Here is a 20,810-nt window from a genome sequence, read left to right on the forward strand (position 1 = left end):
TAGAACAAAACAAAACAAAAACTAAAATTCAGGTGAACTAATAAATGACAGAATTGGGGGGATTATAACTCTTATCATTGCGAACACTTTCCTGGGGGGGTGATGGTAAGAACATCTGCAGGCTGCAGACCATCGCCCTATCTCTAAAGATGATGATGATGATGATGGGGATTGTCCTGCTGGGATCTTCACAGGACGTGTCGTTTTGCTGTGATTGACGCTGATTGGTGGGAAACTCGATCCAGTAACACAAGATAAAGGATTTATTGTTGTAATCAGCGCTAATAATTAGCAGGAAATGGCGCATAATAAATATGCGACATCTGAGAATGAAGAGTCCGTAAAATAAAATACGGAACCAAATGTGATCAGATGTAACAGAAGAGTGAGGGTATTTCACCTGTCACCCCTCATTGTCCTGTACGGGGGGATCATTACTGCTGATTGTATAGAATATAAGACATGAAATAGTCATTATTACCGGTGCAACAATGTATCCAGGAAAACGACCCCGAGCAAAGCCCCCCGGGGCGGATATATACTGTACAGAGGTGAAAGGTTATATAATGGTATATAGGTTACCCTCCAAGTATTAAAATGTCCCAGACACAGACACACAATGTCACAGAACCTCAGCGCTACAGTGTGACAATCCAGAGATCAGTGATGCCGCCGCGGAAACCGCACACCACACAGGCGCTCATGCAGACAGAAATGTCGCAGATCTATAGGGACACATTATTACTGTGAGATACAGATACTATCCAGAAATACATTGCTATGAAGGGAGATAAAATGTCACCGTGAAATAACGCAGTGTTATAAGGTATCATGTTATATTGCTACAATGTCACCATAATACAATGCAGTGATATCAATAAAATATAATATATGTATTAGATACAATGTTAAAATGCAGTGATGCAAATAGCACAATATTATATACAGTAGATACAATGTTTCCATATGCAGTGATACTAATATTATATAGACTAGATACAATGTTTCCATGTGCAGTGATATTAATATTATGTACAGTAGATACAATGTTTCCATGTGCAGTGATATTAATATTATATAGACTAGATACAATGTTTCCATGTGCAGTGATATTAATATTATATAGACTAGATACAATGTTTCCATGTGCAGTGATCTGATTATTACAATATTACATATAGTAGATACAATGTTTCCATGTGCAGTGATATTAATATTATATAGACTAGATACAATGTTTCCATGTGCAGTGATATTAATATTATATACAGTAGATACAATGTTTCCATGTGCAGTGATACTAATATTATATAGACTAGATACAATGTTTCCATGTGCAGTGATATTAATATTATATACAGTAGATACAATGTTTCCATGTGCAGTGATACTAATATTATATAGACTAGATACAATGTTTCCATGTGCAGTGATATTAATATTATATACAGTAGATACAATGTTTCCATATGCAGTGATACTAATATTATATAGACTAGATACAATGTTTCCATGTGCAGTGATATTAATATTATATACAGTAGATACAATGTTTCCATGTGCAGTGATATTAATATTATATACACTAGATACAATGTTTCCATGTGCAGTGATATTAATATTATATACAGTAGATACAATGTTTCCATGTGCAGTGATATTAATATTATATACACTAGATACAATGTTTCCATGTGCAGTGATCTGATTATTACAATATTACATATAGTAGATACAATGTTTCCATGTGCAGTGATATTAATATTATATAGACTAGATACAATGTTTCCATGTGCAGTGATATTAATATTATATAGACTAGATACAATGTTTCCATGTGCAGTGATCTGATTATTACAATATTACATATAGTAGATACAATGTTTCCATGTGCAGTGATATTAATATTATATAGACTAGATACAATGTTTCCATGTGCAGTGATATTAATATAATATAGACTAGATACAATGTTTCCATGTGCAGTGATCTGATTATTACAATATTATATACAGTAGATACAATGTTTCCATGTGCAGTGATATTAATATTATATACACTAGATACAATGTTTCCATGTGCAGTGATATTAATATAATATAGACTAGATACAATGTTTCCATGTGCAGTGATCTGATTATTACAATATTACATATAGTAGATACAATGTTTCCATGTGCAGTGATATTAATATTATATAGACTAGATACAATGTTTCCATGTGCAGTGATATTAATATTATATAGACTAGATACAATGTTTCCATGTGCAGTGATCTGATTATTACAATATTACATATAGTAGATACAATGTTTCCATGTGCAGTGATATTAATATTATATAGACTAGATACAATGTTTCCATGTGCAGTGATATTAATATAATATAGACTAGATACAATGTTTCCATGTGCAGTGATCTGATTATTATAATATTACATATAGTAGATACAATGTTTCCATGTGCAGTGATATTAATATTATATAGACTAGATACAATGTTTCCATGTGCAGTGATATTAATATAATATAGACTAGATACAATGTTTCCATGTGCAGTGATTGTGACTTCTGTTTACTTTATGGATTTTGGTGTCTTCATGTTTAAATCTTTTACTTTTATCCTTTATTTGAAGCAATTGAGAAAAAAAAATGATAGAAAACTTTTCCCTGAAATCCTGGCACTTTGTCTGGGAGCTGATTTGCTGCTGTGATTCTCAGCCGATTCCTGATTGGTTACAAGTTGAGGAAAGAGGCGTGGCCCTCTGAAAGTAAAAGCTTCACCTCACAGAAAAAAAGTTTGGAAAGTTTTAGCAGAGCTGAGAAGTCGGAGCAGAGAGCGGCCAGAGAGCAGAGAGCAGCCGGAACCGCACTGGACCCGCACTGGACCTGCAGTGGCTCCGGGAGGATGGTCCTGGGCTGACCACAAGTTCTTCACTCTGGACTGGGGACTTCAGTTCTTCTCACCCCGATCTGTGGGATTCTGGTTCCCAGTGCTGCTCCCTGGCCCGGCGGATCCTGGTGCCCACTGCTGCCCTGTTGGACCCTGGAAGAAGCTAGTGTTGCCCCCCTGACCAGCTGGATCCTGGTGCCCACTGCTGCACCCCTGACCGGGCACCAATGATGCAGGCTCGTTATTCTGTGGCTGAGCACAACGCTCTGGGGGTCGTGCCCTACCTGAGTGAGCAGAACTACTACAGGGCAGCTGGCACCTATGGCACCATGACCACTCCAATGAGCGTCTACCCTGGGCATGAGCAGTACCCTGCGGGCATGAACAGGCCCTATGGACCCTACCACCACCACCAGCCCTCAGCCCCCAAAGACTTGGTGAAGCCCCCCTACAGCTACATCGCCCTGATCACCATGGCCATCCAGAACGCCCCCGAGAAGAAGATCACCCTTAATGGCATCTACCAGTTCATCATGGACCGATTCCCCTTCTACCGGGAGAACAAGCAGGGCTGGCAGAACTCCATCAGGCACAACCTGTCCCTCAATGAGTGTTTTGTCAAGGTGCCCAGGGACGACAAGAAGCCGGGGAAGGGCTCATACTGGACCCTGGACCCCGACTCCTACAACATGTTCGAGAATGGCAGCTTCCTGAGGAGGAGGAGGAGGTTCAAGAAGAAGGATGCCAGTAAAGACAAGGAGGACAGACACCCAAAGGAGCAGAGCAAACTGCAGAGCCCCGACTTGCCCAAGGATGGCCAGCAGGAGCACAAGAAGGTCATCATCAAGAGTGAGACCCCCGAGCTGCCAGTCATCACTAAGGTGGAGAACATGAGCCCTGATGGTGGCAGTGCCATGCAGGACAGCCCCAGGAGTGTGGCCTCCACTCCATCTGTGTCCACAGAGAGCTCCATCCCCGACCACCACCACCCCTCCAGCAATGGACTATCGGGCTTCAGCGTGGAGAACATCATGACCCTCAGGACTTCTCCTCACGGGGAGCTGAGCCCGGTGTCCTGCAGAACAGGTATGGCCCCCTCCCTGCCCATCAGCTATGCCCAGAGCCAGCCCTCCATCTACAGCCAGGCCTGCACACAAGCAATGGACGCTGCTGGCAGCTACCAGTGCAGCATGAGGGCCATGAGCCTGTACACCAGCGACAGGTCGGGGCACATGTGTGTGCCCACCACACTGGACGAGGCTGGCACCGACCACCACAACGGGGCGACGTCTCCACTGAACTCCATGAGCCTCAACTCCACGCAGGAAAGTGTCCTGACCTCAGGCCACCACCAACAGCAGCAACAGCAGCAAGGAGGGGCTTCAGGACAGACCCCTTCATGGTACCTCAACCACAGTGCAGAGCTCAGCCACCTCTCTGGGCACAGCTTCACCCCCCAGCAGCAGCCATTCCCCAATGTTAGAGAAATGTTTACCTCCCACCGCCTGGGCATTGAGGGCTCAGCCCTGGGGGAGCACCAGGTGGGCAGTAATGCCAGCTGCCAGATCCCTTATAGAGCCACCCCCTCCATATACCGCCATAGCAGCCCCTACTCCTATGATTGCACTAAATACTGACCCCACTCCCCCCAGCCCCAAGACGTTATTAGGAGCAGTTTGCATTCCAGGGGCCAAACATAATGCCAGGGGCCAATCATGATCCCAGGGGGCCAAACATGATCCCAGGGGCCACTCACGAGGGCATTTCCTGTTCCACAAAAAAAAAAGACTGTAGCGAAAAACTGGTGAATTGAGTCCTAGAAATCCAGACTGCGCAGAATTACTTGAAAATGGAGGAAATAGAAATGAAATGCGAAATGTCAGATTTGCCCAATTCTCGTTCCAATCTACAAAGTAGTTAATAAGGGTCAGTAGTTTTTTTGGGGGGGGATTTATTGGGGGCTCCCGCTGTCTGCTGGGGGGTCCCCTGCCATCAGAGTCCTTTATATTAATATTTAAAGTTGAGTTCACTGGATTCCTCTCTTGTTACATTGTTGCTGAGGTTTGGTCACTTTCTCCCCTGCCCTGTATATAATAATCTGCAGACCTTGTTGTGTTTTTATTACAGATTCTAATAAGTTTATAATTTATTTTATATTCCTCTTGCTGGGATGAGCCTCCTCTTCTCTTTTTTGTGTGTCTTCTCATTATCTCTGTGGTTTATTGTTGTTGTTGTCGCCTTTTGCCTTTTTTATTGCCTGAAAATAAATCCTTGTTGGTTACAGCTTCTGTATCTCCACATGTGAGTGTTATTCATGGGGGGGACATTTACATGTTGTGTTTACTATTTATTTTCCATGTGATACATTGTATCTTACCTGAGATCTGGACATTTCGTCCTCCCCTCCCTCCTCAGTATTGGTGGTCGTTTCTCTGACAGTTTAGCACCAGGTTATTTACTTTCTTTGCCACAGAAAATGTGAAAAGCTGTAAAATATCTGAGAGCTTTTTCCACAATGTTTATTTATGAAGCTGAAACTAAAGGAAAGTCTGAGAGGAGAATTCCCGCAGCTGCAGGACGAGGCCAAACCTGCGACATTCACTAATTCTGGGTGCGACTATTACCAGATTCAGACAGACCCCCCTCCTCATCCCTCGATGACCACAATATTAGCAGGGATTTACTCATTGGGGGTCTTTTTTTTTTCCTGATCACAACAAATTGTTACAATTAATATGATGATGATTTTACTATTATTATTTTTTTTTAATTTGTGCTCATGGTGAAACTTTTAAGAAGAAAATAGTTATTTAGTGGAGAAACATTATTTTCTGCAGTTTTCAGCTGCATTGTAATTGCTGTTCTGAAAATGAGATTAATATTAATCTCCTGTGAATAATGGGATTTATGTACAAGAAGATGAGACTTTATCAGTCTTTTCCTTTGCTCCAGGTTTTGCAGTTTCTTTGGGACCCCGAATTCTTCATTTTCTGTAAATTCCAATCCGATTACTTATATGGGGAGATTGTGCAACATTTACCCTTCTAAACGATTTGAGAGAATATTTAAAGTTAAGGAATAAGTTCAGGAATTTTTCTTATTTTACAAATCTGTCGCATTTACTGCGACAAATCAGAAAAAGTCACTGGATGAAACCTCCTGCAGAATAACAGAATGGAAACTGCAGAATTCATTGCTACATTATGTCATCACGTGTTACATTTATAATGTTACTTATTATATTATTACTACATTTCTGTAAGGAGATGCTAGGGGTTGTAGTCTCCCCAGAGCTGGGCAGTCACTGGATGAACATCATTAGTAATAACTAATAATTAATGACTTCACATTATATCAGGGGATTCAGGATTCTCATAGACTCACTGACATTTTCTAGATAGATGGATCCCCGATACTAATCATCATTTTCTATCTTTCTAGACATAAGAAAGATTCTCATTGATTATGTGGGAAGCTTGAAAAAAAAAAATCTAAAAAATGTAAAATATCTTATAAATCGTTATCACTTAATTTTACTTATGGAGAAAAGTTTATTAGTTTTACATTTCTTTAAAAATACGATGTTGTTATATTTGAAAAGAGAAGAAAAATGTCGCAGACTTCAGAAACTGTCAATTATTATTATTATTTTTATTATTATTACTATAATTATTATATGTTGCTTTAGTTGTAATTATTTTAGTTATTATTTAATCGCTATAATAAAATAGTAATTACAACACTAAAATAATAATAATAATAGTAATTATAACACAATAATAATACTAAAATAATGATAACATAAACAAGAGTAATAATATTATTCTTTGCTTTAGTTATAATTAAGTTAATTATTTAATCACTATTATTGTATTATTATTTACTTTGCTTTAATTGTTATAATAATTATTATTGTCGCAGCTTATTTATGGGATATTTATTACTCATCTGTTGCGAGTTGTCAGTTACAGTTGTTCCTCCTGATCGGTTTGGTTTGGTAGATGTTGAGGGTTGTAGTACTTATCTGTCTCAGCTTCCCAGCCGCTAATTTGAATGACTTTGTAATTAGTACTCATGCTGCTGATAGAACTACTACTATCACCCTCATCATCCGCAGCTCCTGTCCTCTTCTCCTCCGCACATCTAAGATGACTTCATAGGGAGGGAATCAGACATTTCTTTATTTTGAGGCAATAATCTGCAGTTTTGTGTCTGGGATGTGATAATGATGAGTGCAGGGTCCTATATGTACCAGCACCCTATAGAATAATGCATACATATATATATATATATATTAATACATTTATAACTACATACAGTAGATAGTATGACATGTCCATGATGTGGGAATCACAATGTCATCAGCTGTCAGTATTATAAGTATTATCACTCCCATCATCACCACTGTTGTTAATATAATCACCTTCCATTAACCCTTGCCTGTTTCTTTTCTCTATTAACCTCTTGGTCTCCTTCCTGTAATCTCCTCATTGTATCTGATTCTCCTTTTTTTTTTTTCCAGCCCTGCTGAGCCCAGGAGAACTACAAGTCCCACTTATTAACTCTTTAGTGACTGCAAAAAGTCTCCTGATTTATATTCACTATCAGCCCTGCTCTATAGAACTACAACTCCCAGTGACTGAATACCCAGATCTGCTGTGACTAGTAGTCCTCCTGTAGGGTGGAAACTTCTGTGCTACTTTTCAGAAAATGATAGAAGCAAAGATAGTATTGTAATGAGATCATGAGTATAAGGGGAGTCTCTGCTGTCACTGCCCAGGTGCCATGTGATGTATTATTTATTATTATTATTATTATTATCATTAATATTGGGCAGCAGGTGGTGGCTGCGCCTGTGGCTTGTGCTGTCAGTTCCAGCAGTGGCCACCAGGGCGGCTCATGTCCCTGTGATCAGGATTTTCTGGCATTTTCAGGCTTCTTCTCTTCTGTCTGAGGTTGCACATAAAGCAGCACAGGTTTAACCCTCTCTGTGCCGCCCTCAGCCAGGACTCACCACTGTGTGTAGATTACTATGTTGAAGATTATCATTGTTATAGTCTGTTACTCTGTGATCTGAAGAGCTTGCGCTCTAAAACATCCCATGGCCACAACTCTTTATCCTTTGTGACCCAGAATCCACATTGCCATGAAAATTATTTTTCTGCCATGACAATAGTCTTATAAGAGTATTGAAAGTCTTAGAATCTTACAGAACCTTTAAGGCCACATTCACACTATCAGTATTCGGTCAGTATTTTACATCAGTATTTATAAGCCAAAATCAGGAGAGGGTGATTAACGCAGAAGTGGTGACGTGCTTCTATTTCACTCCTGATTTTGGCTTACAAATACTGATGTAAAATACTGAGCTAATACTGACCGTGTGAACAGGGCATTAATGTTACACATTTTTCTCAGTTATTGAACAAGTGATAATTCAGGATAAAATACAATATCATAAAAATGGTCAATGTTGGGTCACTATGGCGTCTTTTCACACCCAGGCCTGCAAGGATTACAAGGGGGCGGCCTCTATATCTAGAGGAAAGAAGGTTTAATCATCATCCCAGGCTGGCATTCTCTATAGTACAAGCATTGAGACTATGGATTCTCTATAGTACAAGCATTGAGACTATAGATTCTCTATAGTACAAGCATTGAGACTATAGATTCTCTATAGTACAAGCATTGAGACTATATTCTTTACTGTGCAAAAATTGAGACTATGGATTCTTTACTGTGCAAGCAGTAAGAGTATAGATTCTTTAGTGTGCGAGCAGTGAGACTATGGATTCTTTACTTTGCAAGCAGTTTGACTATGGATTCTTTACTGTACAAGCAGTGAGACTATGAATTCCTTACTGTACAAGCAGTAATTCTATGGATTCTTTAGTGCGTGAGCAGTGAGACTATGGATTCTTTACTTTGCAAGCAGTTTGACTATGGATTCTTTACTGTACAAGCAGTGAGACTATGAATTCCTTACTGTAAGAGCAGTGAGACTATGGATTCTTTACTGTACAAGCAGTGAGACTATGGATTCTTTACTGTAAGAGCAGTGAGACTATGGATTCTTTAGTGTGTGAGCAGTGAGACTATGGATTCTTTACTGTAAGAGCAGTGAGACTATGGATTCTTTACTGTACAAGCAGTGAGACTATGGATTCCTTACTGTAAGAGCAGTGAGACTATGGATTCTTTACTGTACAAGTAGTAATTCTATGGATTCTTTAGTGTGTGAGCAGTTTGATTTTGGATTCTTTACTGTACAAGCAGTGAGACTATGAATTCCTTACTGTAAGAGCAGTGAGACTATGGATTCTTTACTGTACAAGCAGTGAGACTATGGATTCTTTACTGTAAGAGCAGTGAGACTATGGATTCTTTAGTGTGTGAGCAGTGAGACTATGGATTCTTTACTGTAAGAGCAGTGAGACTATGGATTCTTTACTGTACAAGCAGTGAGACTATGAATTCCTTACTGTAAGAGCAGTGAGACTATGGATTCTTTACTGTACAAGCAGTGAGACTATGGATTCTTTACTGTAAGAGCAGTGAGACTATGGATTCTTTAGTGTGTGAGCAGTGAGACTATGGATTCTTTACTGTAAGAGCAGTGAGACTATGGATTCTTTACTGTACAAGCAGTGAGACTATGGATTCCTTACTGTAAGAGCAGTGAGACTATGGATTCTTTACTGTACAAGTAGTAATTCTATGGATTCTTTAGTGTGTGAGCAGTTTGATTTTGGATTCTTTACTGTACAAGCAGTTTGACTATGGATTCTTTACTGTACAAGCAGTGAAATTATTGTGCTCTCTGCCATATGATATGTTGTAATGGTTGATTCACTAAAAAAATTAGACGCCTTTCTTGGAAAAATGTAATATTTTTTGGATTCTGTGATGGATGTTAATCCAGGGAACTCGTCTGATCGCCGTATGTGGAGTCGGAAAGGAATTTTTCCCTAAAATTGGGCAATTAGCCTCCTGGGGTTTTACCTTCCTCTGGTACAACCTGTTAGATAACAGGTGACACTCGGTGGATTTATGTCGACCTACAACCATAAAAACTATGAAATTATGGAAATGGAGGTGAATAACAATAACAAATCCCTTGTATGAAGTCAACTCATTTAAGAATCCTGAACAGTAAAAAACTGGGAAAACATATTTTAATGTTTTTTAATTCTTTAAAATAGGAGAATAAATGAAAAAAAAAGTAAGTAAAAAAAGGTGAAAGGGTCACAAGGTCACAGGGCAGCAAAACACTCAGCTGGTGTAACTGAAGGGGCATTATTTTTTTTCCCCCTTTTTATTTTATTATTATGTATTTTTTATGTATCAATAATTAAAAACAGAATTTTACAGCAAACTCACTGCAGTTATATGATACAATGTATCTTTTGCTCCAGAAAGAATCTCCTAGAAAGCTGTGGAATCCGTTCTGTCACCGGATTCTCTTTACCAGGAGAAAAACAACAAATATTTGGACACATGGAAACCAGAGATAAAAAAAACAAAACCCCCCAAAACAAAATGAAAACTAATCGAAACTTTACTCATACAGCAATGTGAGATTTTGTTAAATAGGTTAATAACAACTGGAAACTTCTATGAAAGTAAATCACCGCAGGGTCAACCGGAAAATAAACGTTACTGTGACATCATGAGATGTAATAACCTATAATGTGATCTCCACGTGTCATATAATAATAAAACATTGCATCGTGGAACGAAATATAATATCTTATAAACTCTCGCTACATGCCCATGAGCTGTCCAATTGGCAAAATAGCGGTGGGACACTGGGTCCTTATAGCGCCTCCTATAGAATCGCACATGGTGACACAATGTGGCAGGGCTCTGCTATAAGGCTGGGTTCACATATGGCTGTTTTTCCCATGCAGCGTTTAATACAATTGCCATAAAGAAACTGATCGAGAAATTAATCCATGTAAAGCGCCATGGAATAAATGGCGTTATAATAATAATAAATAATAATAATAAATAATAATCCTATTGTTTGCATATAAATGGGGAGAAAGCCTGGCGGCAGCTGATGCGTTTCTGTGTCCGTTGTGAATCAGCTGAGTTGTATCAGCCCCCCAAAAATATGAGCTTGATGCAACGGAAATCTGTGAACCCAACGTAGGAACAGTGCGAATAATCCCCCCCCTCCATGTCGCTTCACAGGATTATTTTTAGGTTGTGTTGAAGAAAGATCTGGCTCCGAATTCTGAACCTTTGGGGTCTCATTTGCTGCAAAAGTGACAAATTATAAAAAAAAAACTAAGAAGAGTTACTGCAAAAATAAGGGGGGAGTTCATATTAAAGGTAAGCGAATATGTCTCATTGTGTCCTCTATCTGCAGATGCATCCAAACATGCAGTGTAATCATATACCCGATGCATCTAAAACCATCCATATATCCATAAGCCTAGTATACGCCCCTATATACACCGCGTTCCAAATTATTACATAAATGCTCTTTTCCTCTGATTTTCCTGGATGCAGAGGAGTCGTATAATGTCCAATCATTACAGGATAAAACACATTACATCTCCCAAAACTTAAAATGCAGCAAATTCTTCTGCAGAACAAGAGTCCGAACATCTTATAGGTTGTAAAGATCTGAGATCGGTGATTTGTGGGATCTGCGGCATTAAGACGTCACATTTACCCTGACTGCCTGGGGCCCCTGTGCAAGAAATGTGTCTGGACCCCCCACCTTTTATGGCGACAAAGCTACAGATGTATATATAGCCACACACATACATAGCCTCCTTTATTATGTATATTGCCGTCCCTTATTACACAGTGCCCTCTCTTGTCATGTACAGCTCCGTCCCTTACATATTGGATTATTTATAGCCCCCTGTTCTTTATTACATACCGTCCTCTCTTGTTAGATATATAATGCAATGACGGCTGATGGAGCAGGGAAAGCTTCTTTTCTAATGGAGGAGCTTCTGGTCACCGGCTGCTCCATCAGCAGTCATATTTTATCTAATAAGAGAGGACTATGTAATAAAAGAGGGCGCTGTGACTGACAAAAATAACAAGGATACGCTATGTAAGGGACATCATTGTACAAAACAGCAGAGGAAGCTATATAATAAGAGACGGCACCATATACAGATGCATCTCACTAAATTAGAATATCATCAAAACGTTAATTTATTTCAGTTATTCAATACAAAAAGTGAAGCTCCTATATTATATAGAGTCATTACACACAGAGGGATCTATTATATAGAGTCATTACACACAGAGGGATCTATTATATAGAGTCATTACACACAGAGCGATCTATTATATAGAGTCATTACACACAGAGGGATCTATTATATAGAGTCATTACACACAGAGGGATCTATTATATAGAGTCATTACACACAGAGCGATCTATTATATAGAGTCATTACACGCAGAGGGATCTATTATATAGAGTCATTACACGCAGAGGGATCTATTATATAGAGTCATTACACACAGAGGGATCTATTATATAGAGTCATTACACGCAGAGGGATCTATTATATAGAGTCATTACACACAGAGGGATCTATTATATAGAGTCATTACACGCAGAGGGATCTATTATATAGAGTCATTACACGCAGAGGGATCTATTATATAGAGTCATTACACACAGAGGGATCTATTATATAGAGTCATTACACGCAGAGGGATCTATTATATAGAGTCATTACACGCAGAGGGATCTATTATATAGAGTCATTACACACAGAGGGATCTATTATATAGAGTCATTACACACAGAGGGACCTATTATATAGAGTCATTACACACACAGAGGGATCTATTATATAGAGTCATTACACACAGAGCGATCTATTATATAGAGTCATTACACACAGAGGGATCTATTATATAGAGTCATTACACACAGAGGGATCTATTATATAGAGTCATTACACACAGAGCGATCTATTATATAGAGTCATTACACGCAGAGGGATCTATTATATAGAGTCATTACACGCAGAGGGATCTATTATATAGAGTCATTACACACAGAGGGATCTATTATATAGAGTCATTACACGCAGAGGGATCTATTATATAGAGTCATTACACACAGAGGGATCTATTATATAGAGTCATTACACGCAGAGGGATCTATTATATAGAGTCATTACACGCAGAGGGATCTATTATATAGAGTCATTACACACAGAGGGATCTATTATATAGAGTCATTACACACAGAGGGACCTATTATATAGAGTCATTACACACACAGAGGGATCCATTATATAGAGTCATTACACGCAGAGCGATCTATTATAGAGTCATTACACACAGAGCGATCTATTATATAGAGTCATTACACACAGAGGGATCTATTATATAGAGTCATTACACACAGAGGGATCTATTATATAGAGTCATTACACACAGAGGGATCTATTATATAGAGTCATTACACGCAGAGGGATCTATTATATAGAGTCATTACACGCAGAGGGATCTATTATATAGAGTCATTACACGCAGAGGGATCTATTATATAGAGTCATTACACGCAGAGGGATCTATTATATAGAGTCATTACACACAGAGGGATCTATTATATAGAGTCATTACACACAGAGGGACCTATTATATAGAGTCATTACACACACAGAGGGATCTATTATATAGAGTCATTACACACAGAGCGATCTATTATAGAGTCATTACACACAGAGCGATCTATTATATAGAGTCATTACACACAGAGGGATCTATTATATAGAGTCATTACACACAGAGCGATCTATTATATAGAGTCATTACACGCAGAGGGGTCTATTATATAGAGTCATTACACGCAGAGGGATCTATTATATAGAGTCATTACACGCAGAGGGATCTATTATATAGAGTCATTACACGCAGAGGGATCTATTATATAGAGTCATTACACGCAGAGGGATCTATTATATAGAGTCATTACACGCAGAGGGATCTATTATATAGAGTCATTACACGCAGAGGGATCTATTATATAGAGTCATTACACGCAGAGGGATCTATTATATAGAGTCATTACACGCAGAGGGATCTATTATATAGAGTCATTACACACAGAGGGATCTATTATAAAGAGTCATTACACGCAGAGCGATCTATTATATAGAGTCATTACACGCAGAGGGATCTATTATATAGAGTCATTACACACAGAGAGATCTATTATATAGAGTCATTATACGCAAAGGGATCTATTATATAGAGTCATTACACGCAGAGGGATCTATTATATAGAGTCATTACACGCAGAGGGATCTATTATATAGAGTCATTACACGCAGAGGGATCTATTATATAGAGTCATTACACGCAGAGGGATCTATTATATAGAGTCATTACACGCAGAGGGATCTATTATATAGAGTCATTACACGAAGAGGGATCTATTATATAGAGTCATTACACGCAGAGGGATCTATTATATAGAGTCATTACGCGCAGAGGGATCTATTATATAGAGTCATTACGCGCAGAGGGATCTATTATATAGAGTCATTACACGCAGAGGGATCTATTATATAGAGTCATTATGCGCAGAGGGATCTATTATATAGAGTCATTACGCGCAGAGGGATCTATTATATAGAGTCATTACACGCAGAGGGATCTATTATATAGAGTCATTACACGCAGAGGGATCTATTATATAGAGTCATTACACGCAGAGGGATCTATTATATAGAGTCATTACACGCAGAGGGATCTATTATATAGAGTCATTACACGCAGAGGGATCTATTATATAGAGTCATTACACGCAGAGGGATCTATTATATAGAGTCATTACACACAGAGGGATCTATTATATAGAGTCATTAAACGCAGAGCGATCTATTATATAGAGTCATTAAACGCAGAGCGATCTATTATATAGAGTCATTACACGCAGAGGGATCTATTATATAGAGTCATTACACGCAGAGGGATCTATTATATAGAGTCATTACACGCAGAGGGATCTATTATATAGAGTCATTACACGCAGAGTGATCTATTATATAGAGTCATTACACGCAGAGGGATCTATTATATAGAGTCATTACACGCAGAGTGATCTATTATATAGAGTCATTACACGCAGAGGGATCTATTATATAGAGTCATTACACGCAGAGGGATCTATTATATAGAGTCATTACATGCAGAGGGATCTATTATATAGAGTCATTACACGCAGAGGGATCTATTATATAGAGTCATTACACGCAGAGGGATCTATTATATAGAGTCATTACACACAGAGTGATCTATTTCACGGGTTTATTTCTGTTAAGGTTGATGATTATGGCTTACAGCCAATGAAAACACAAAAGTCATTATCTCAGTAAATTAGAATAATTAACAAAAAACACCTGCAAAGGCTTCCTAAGCATTTAGAAAGGTCACTTAGTCTGTTTCAGTAGGCTCCACAATCATGGGGAAGACTGGTGACTTCACAGATGTCCAGAAGGCAGTCACTGACACACTCCACAAGGTCCCAGAGTCTGGAGGAAGAGTGGAGAGGCCACAATCTAAGCTGCTGGAGGTCTAGTGTGAAGTCTCCACCATCAGTGATGGTTTCGGGGGCCATGTCATCTGCTGGTGGAGGTCCACTGTGTTCTATCAAGACCAAAGTCAGCGCCGCCGTCTACCAGGACATTTTACAGCCCTTCATGTTCCCTCTGCCGACAAGCTTTATGGAGATGGAAATGTCATTCTCCAGCAGGACTTGGCCCCTGTTCACACTGCCAAAAGTACCAATACCTGGTTTACACACAACAGTATCACTGTGCTTGATTGGCCACAAACTCGCCTGACCTTAACCCCATAGAGAATCTATTATAGAGAATCTATGGGGTATTGTCAAGAGGAAGATGAGAGACCCCAGACCCCACAATGCAGCTGAGCTGAAGGCTGCTATCAAAGCCACCTGGGTGTCACGCCAGGTATGTGAGAGACTTAGTGCAACACAGAGGGAAAAGGGAAAGGGAGCCCAGACACTAGGGAAAGGGGGGAGTGGAGACCTCCTAGTCTGGTCTAGCCTCACCCTGTCTCAACTATCGTCCCTATATTGCTTCCTCAGCAATCGCTGCACGCGTGCCTCGTCTGAGCACTAGTCAACCTCCACTAAACTCTATAGAAAACAAGGGTGGACAAAACAGGGTAAAAGGCTTAGCTTTAGATGACTCCAAATAAGCACACGGCCTCAAGCTCCAGAGGATGAAGTACTGCTCCTGCTAAGCTTCACAAGTAGAAATGAGTAAAACCGGCAACTCCCTCTCAGACACACCAGGTATATAACGTATTTTTCGGACTATAAGATGCACCGGACTATAAGACGCACCTAGGTTTTAGAGGAGGAAAATAGAAAAAAAATTAAGCTAAAAATGTGGTCCTGATGCCCTGTTATGGGGGAGGGGGGTCTGATTCTGACACTGGTATTGGGGTAATGTCCCCCAATTCTGTATCTATATCTCCCATGCTGGTATATATAGCCCCCTAATTCCTGTTATAAGTGTCCCTCATCCTCATCCTGATATGCATGGCACCCCTCATCGCCAATCCTGGTATGCATGGCCCCCTCATCCCCATCATGATATGTATGGCACCCTTCATCCCTCATCCTGGTATGTATGGCACCTTCATTCCTCTTCCTGGTATGTATGGCACCTTCATTCCTCTTCCTGGTATGTATGGCACCTTCATTCCTCTTCCTGGTATGTATGGCACTATTCATCCCTCATCCTGTTATGCATGGCATCCCTCATCCCTCTTCCTGGTATGTATGGCACCTTCATTCCTCTTCCTGGTATGCATGGCACCTTCATTCCTCTTCCTGGTATGTATGGCACCATTCATCCCTGTATGTATGGCCCCTCTAATGCCTCATCCCTGTATGTATGGCACCCTTCATTCCTCTTCCTGGTATGTATGGCACCTTCATTCCTCTTCCTGGTATGTATGGCACCTTCATTCCTCTTCCTGGTATGTATGGCACTATTCATCCCTCATCCTGTTATGCATGGCATCCCTCATCTCTCTTCCTGATATGTATGGCACCCTTCATCCCTCATCCTGGTATGTATGGCACCTTCATTCCTCTTCCTGGTATGCATGGCACCATTCATCCCTGTATGTATGGCCCCTCTAATGCCTCATCCCTGTATGTATGGCACCCTTCATCCCTCATCCTGTTATGTATGGCCCCCTCATCCCTCTTCCTGGTATGTATGGCACCCCTCATCTCTCTTCCTGATATGTATGGCACCCTTCATCCCTCATCCTGGTATGTATGGCACCATCATTCCTCTTCCTGGTATGCATGGCACCATTCATCCCTGTATGTATGGCCCCCCTCATGCCTCATCCCTGTATGTATGGCACCTTCATTCCTCTTCCCAGTATGTATGGCACCCTTCATCCCTGTATGTATGGCCCCCTCATCCCGGTAAGCTTGGTCCCCCCTGATCCCCATCACCCTGCACACAAAAAAAAAACAATTGTACTCACCTCTTCTCTCCTCCAGCGCTGCGTCCTGCTCTGCCAGCGACAGGGATCTCACTGTGTGATCCGCGCATGACGTAACTGCCATGCACCCTCACACTGTGAGATGCTGTGCGGAATAGTCACTGCTCCCCACGCCGGGACTGTGTGCCTGGGGAGCAGTGACCATTCATTCTCCCTAATAGCGTGCACGCTGTAGCGACTCCTGTTGCTGCCGGCGGTCAGTGTGCTCACTATTAAAGTCCATGAATATTAACCACACCCTTGGGAATGGTGAATATTCATGGACTTTAATAGAAGGCACACTGACCGCAGAGCCGCAGCAGGAGCCGCTACAGCGTGCACGCTATTAGGGAGAATGAATGGTCACTGCTCCCCAGGCACACAGCCCCGGCGTGGGGAGCAGTGACTATTCCGGCACAGAGCAGGACGCAGCGCTGGAGGAGACAGGAGGTGAGTACAATTGTTTATTTTTTTTCTGCGCAGCCCGACGGGGATCAGGGGGTGCCAAGCATACCGGGATGAGGGGGCCATACACACAGGGATGAAGAGTGCGATACATACCAGGAAGAGGGATGAGGGGGGCCATACATACCAGGAAGAGGGATAAGGGGGGCCATACATACCAAGAAGAGGGATGAGGGGGGCCATACATACCAGGAAGAGGAAATAGGGGGGCCATACATACAAGGAAGAAGGGTGTCATACATACCAGGAGCTGCGCTGCAGACACAGTGAAATGAATATTTATGGGCGTGGGGAGCAGTGAATATTCATTTTCTTTAGTAGCGGGCACAGTGTAGACTGCAGCAGGCGGCTACTGACTCCTGTGCCCCGCTACTCCACTGCTGTCACTTCCCCCACATCCCCCACCACCCCCACCACCCACAGCCGCAGAATTTTTGTATATAGGACTATAAGATGCACCCCCCACTTTCCTCAAAAATTTTGGAGAAAAAAAGTGTGTCTTATAGTCCAAAAAATACAGTATACACTCAGGACAGAGAGCTAATTAGCAAGAGAGAGGTAGCCGCTCGGTCCTAAAGACAGTCTTTTATCTAAGGAGCTGTCTGCAATGCCAAACGTAGAGATCTCCTGCAACCCACTGCAGGGCGACTGTCTGTCACCTCTGACACACCCGTGACACTGGGCTTCCAGAACCCCTCAGCAGGGCCACAGGCTGATCGCCTCCATGCCACATTGCCGCATTGATGCAGTAATTGATGCAAAAGGAGCCGACCGAGTATTGACGGCATTTACTGAACAGACATTTCAGGAGGACAACATTTTGGATTTTAAAAACATTTTTCAAGCTGTTGTTATAAAGTATTCTAATTTACTGAGATAATGACTTTTGTGTTTTAATTGGCTGTAAGCCATAATCATCAACATTAACAGAAAAAAACAGTTGGAATAGATCCCTCTGCGTGTAAAGACTCTATATAATAGATCCCTCTGTGTGTAATGACTCTATATAATAGATCCCTCTGCGTGTAATGACTCTATATAATAGACCCCTCTGCATGTAATAACTCTATATAATAGATCGCTCTGCGTGTAATCACTCTATATAATAGATCGCTCTGTGTGTAATGACTCTATATAATAGATCCCTCTGTGTGTAATGACTCTATATAATAGATCCCTCTGTGTGTAATGACTCTATATAATAGATCCCTCTGTGTGTAATGACTCTATATATAATAGATCCCTCTGCGTGTAATGACTCTATATAATAGATCCCTCTGCGTGTAATGACTCTATATAATAGATCGCTGTGTGTGTAATGACTCTATATAATAGATCGCTGTGTGTGTAATGACTCTATATAATAGATCCCTCTGTGTGTAGTGACTCTATATAATAGATCCCTCTGCGTGTAATGACTCTATATAATAGATCGCTGTGTGTGTAATGACTCTATATAATAGATCCCTCTGTGTGTAATGACTCTATATAATAGATCCCTCTGCGTGTAATGACTCTATATAATAGATCGCTCTGTGTGCAATGACTCTATATAATAGATCGCTCTGCGTGTAATGACTCATATAATAGATCCACCTGTGTGTAATGACTCTATAAAATTGATCGCTCTGTGTGCAATGACTCTATATAATAGATCGCTCTGCGTGTAATGACTCTATATAATAGATCCCTCTGTGTGTAATGACTCTATATAATAGATCCCTCTGTGTGCAATGACTCTATATAAGAGATCCCCCTGTGTGTAATGACTCTATATAATAGATCCCTCTGTGTGTAATGACTCTATATAATAGATCCCTCTGCGTGTAATGACTCTATATAATAGATCGCTCTGTGTGCAATGACTCTATATAATAGATCGCTCTGTGTGTAATGACTCTATATAATAGATCCCCCTGCGTGTAATGACTCTATATAATAGATCCCTCTGTGCGCAATGACTGTATATAATAGATCCCTCTGCGTGTAATGACTCTATATAATAGATCCCTCTGCGTGTAATGACTTTATATAATAGATCTCTCTGTGTGTAATGACTCTATATAATAGATCCCTCTGTGTGTAATGACTCTATATAATAGATCCCTCTGTGTGTAATGATTCTATATAATAGATCCCTCTGTGTGTAATGACTCTATATAATAGATCGCTCTGTGTGCAATGACTCTATATAATAGATCGCTCTGCGTGTAATGACTCTATATAATAGATCCCCCTGTGTGTAATGACTCTATAAAATTGATCGCTCTGTGTGCAATGACTCTATATAATAGATCGCTCTGCGTGTAATGACTCTATATAATAGATCCCTCTGTGTGTAATGACTCTATATAATAAATCCCTCTGTGTGCAATGACTCTATATAATAGATCCCTCTGTGTGTAATGACTCTATATAATATATCCCCCTGTGTGTAATGACTCTATATAATAGATCCCTCTGTGTGTAATGACTCTATATTATAGATCCCTCTGCGTGTAATGACTCTATATAATAGATCCCTCTGTGTGTAGTGACCACCCGTTCTTCCAGAGACTCTCGCCTGCTCACCTGGGAGCTCACGTCTATCATCAGCCGCCACAGGTCGTACCAACCCTTTACCTAGAGACTGCCCCGGTCACTTGCCGTGACCATCTGCCCGTTCATCCAGAGACTGCCCCGGTCACTTGCCGTGACCATCTGCCCGTTCATCCAGAGACTGCCCCGGTCACTTGCCGTGACCATCTGCCCGTTCATTCAGAGACTGCCCGGGTCACTTGCCGTGACCATCAGCCCGTTCATCCAGAGACTGCCTTGGTCAATTGCCGTGACCTCCAGCCCGTTCACTCAGAGACTGTCCCGGTCACCTGCTGTGACCTCTTGCCCGTCTTCCCTGGTCGCCACCCGCTCCCTTACAAGGACTG

General features: G+C 40.7%; 1 protein-coding gene across 1 annotated transcript; it reads left to right on the forward strand.

Annotated features, from left to right (window-relative positions):
• The first annotated feature begins 2,803 nt into the window (after positions 1 to 2,803).
• Positions 2,804 to 5,175, forward strand: FOXC2 (forkhead box C2). Its single transcript, XM_073659961.1, has one exon. The coding sequence runs from the start codon at positions 3,120 to 3,122 to the stop codon at positions 4,527 to 4,529; it is 1,410 nt and encodes a 469-aa protein (XP_073516062.1). The 5' UTR covers positions 2,804 to 3,119; the 3' UTR covers positions 4,530 to 5,175.
• Positions 5,176 to 20,810: the final 15,635 nt, after the last annotated feature.

Source organism: Phyllobates terribilis, unplaced genomic scaffold (genome assembly GCF_046119375.1).
Source record: "Phyllobates terribilis strain yellow unplaced genomic scaffold, ASM4611937v1 Scaffold_14__1_contigs__length_39327217, whole genome shotgun sequence".
Taxonomy (NCBI): Eukaryota; Metazoa; Chordata; class Amphibia; order Anura; family Dendrobatidae; genus Phyllobates; species Phyllobates terribilis.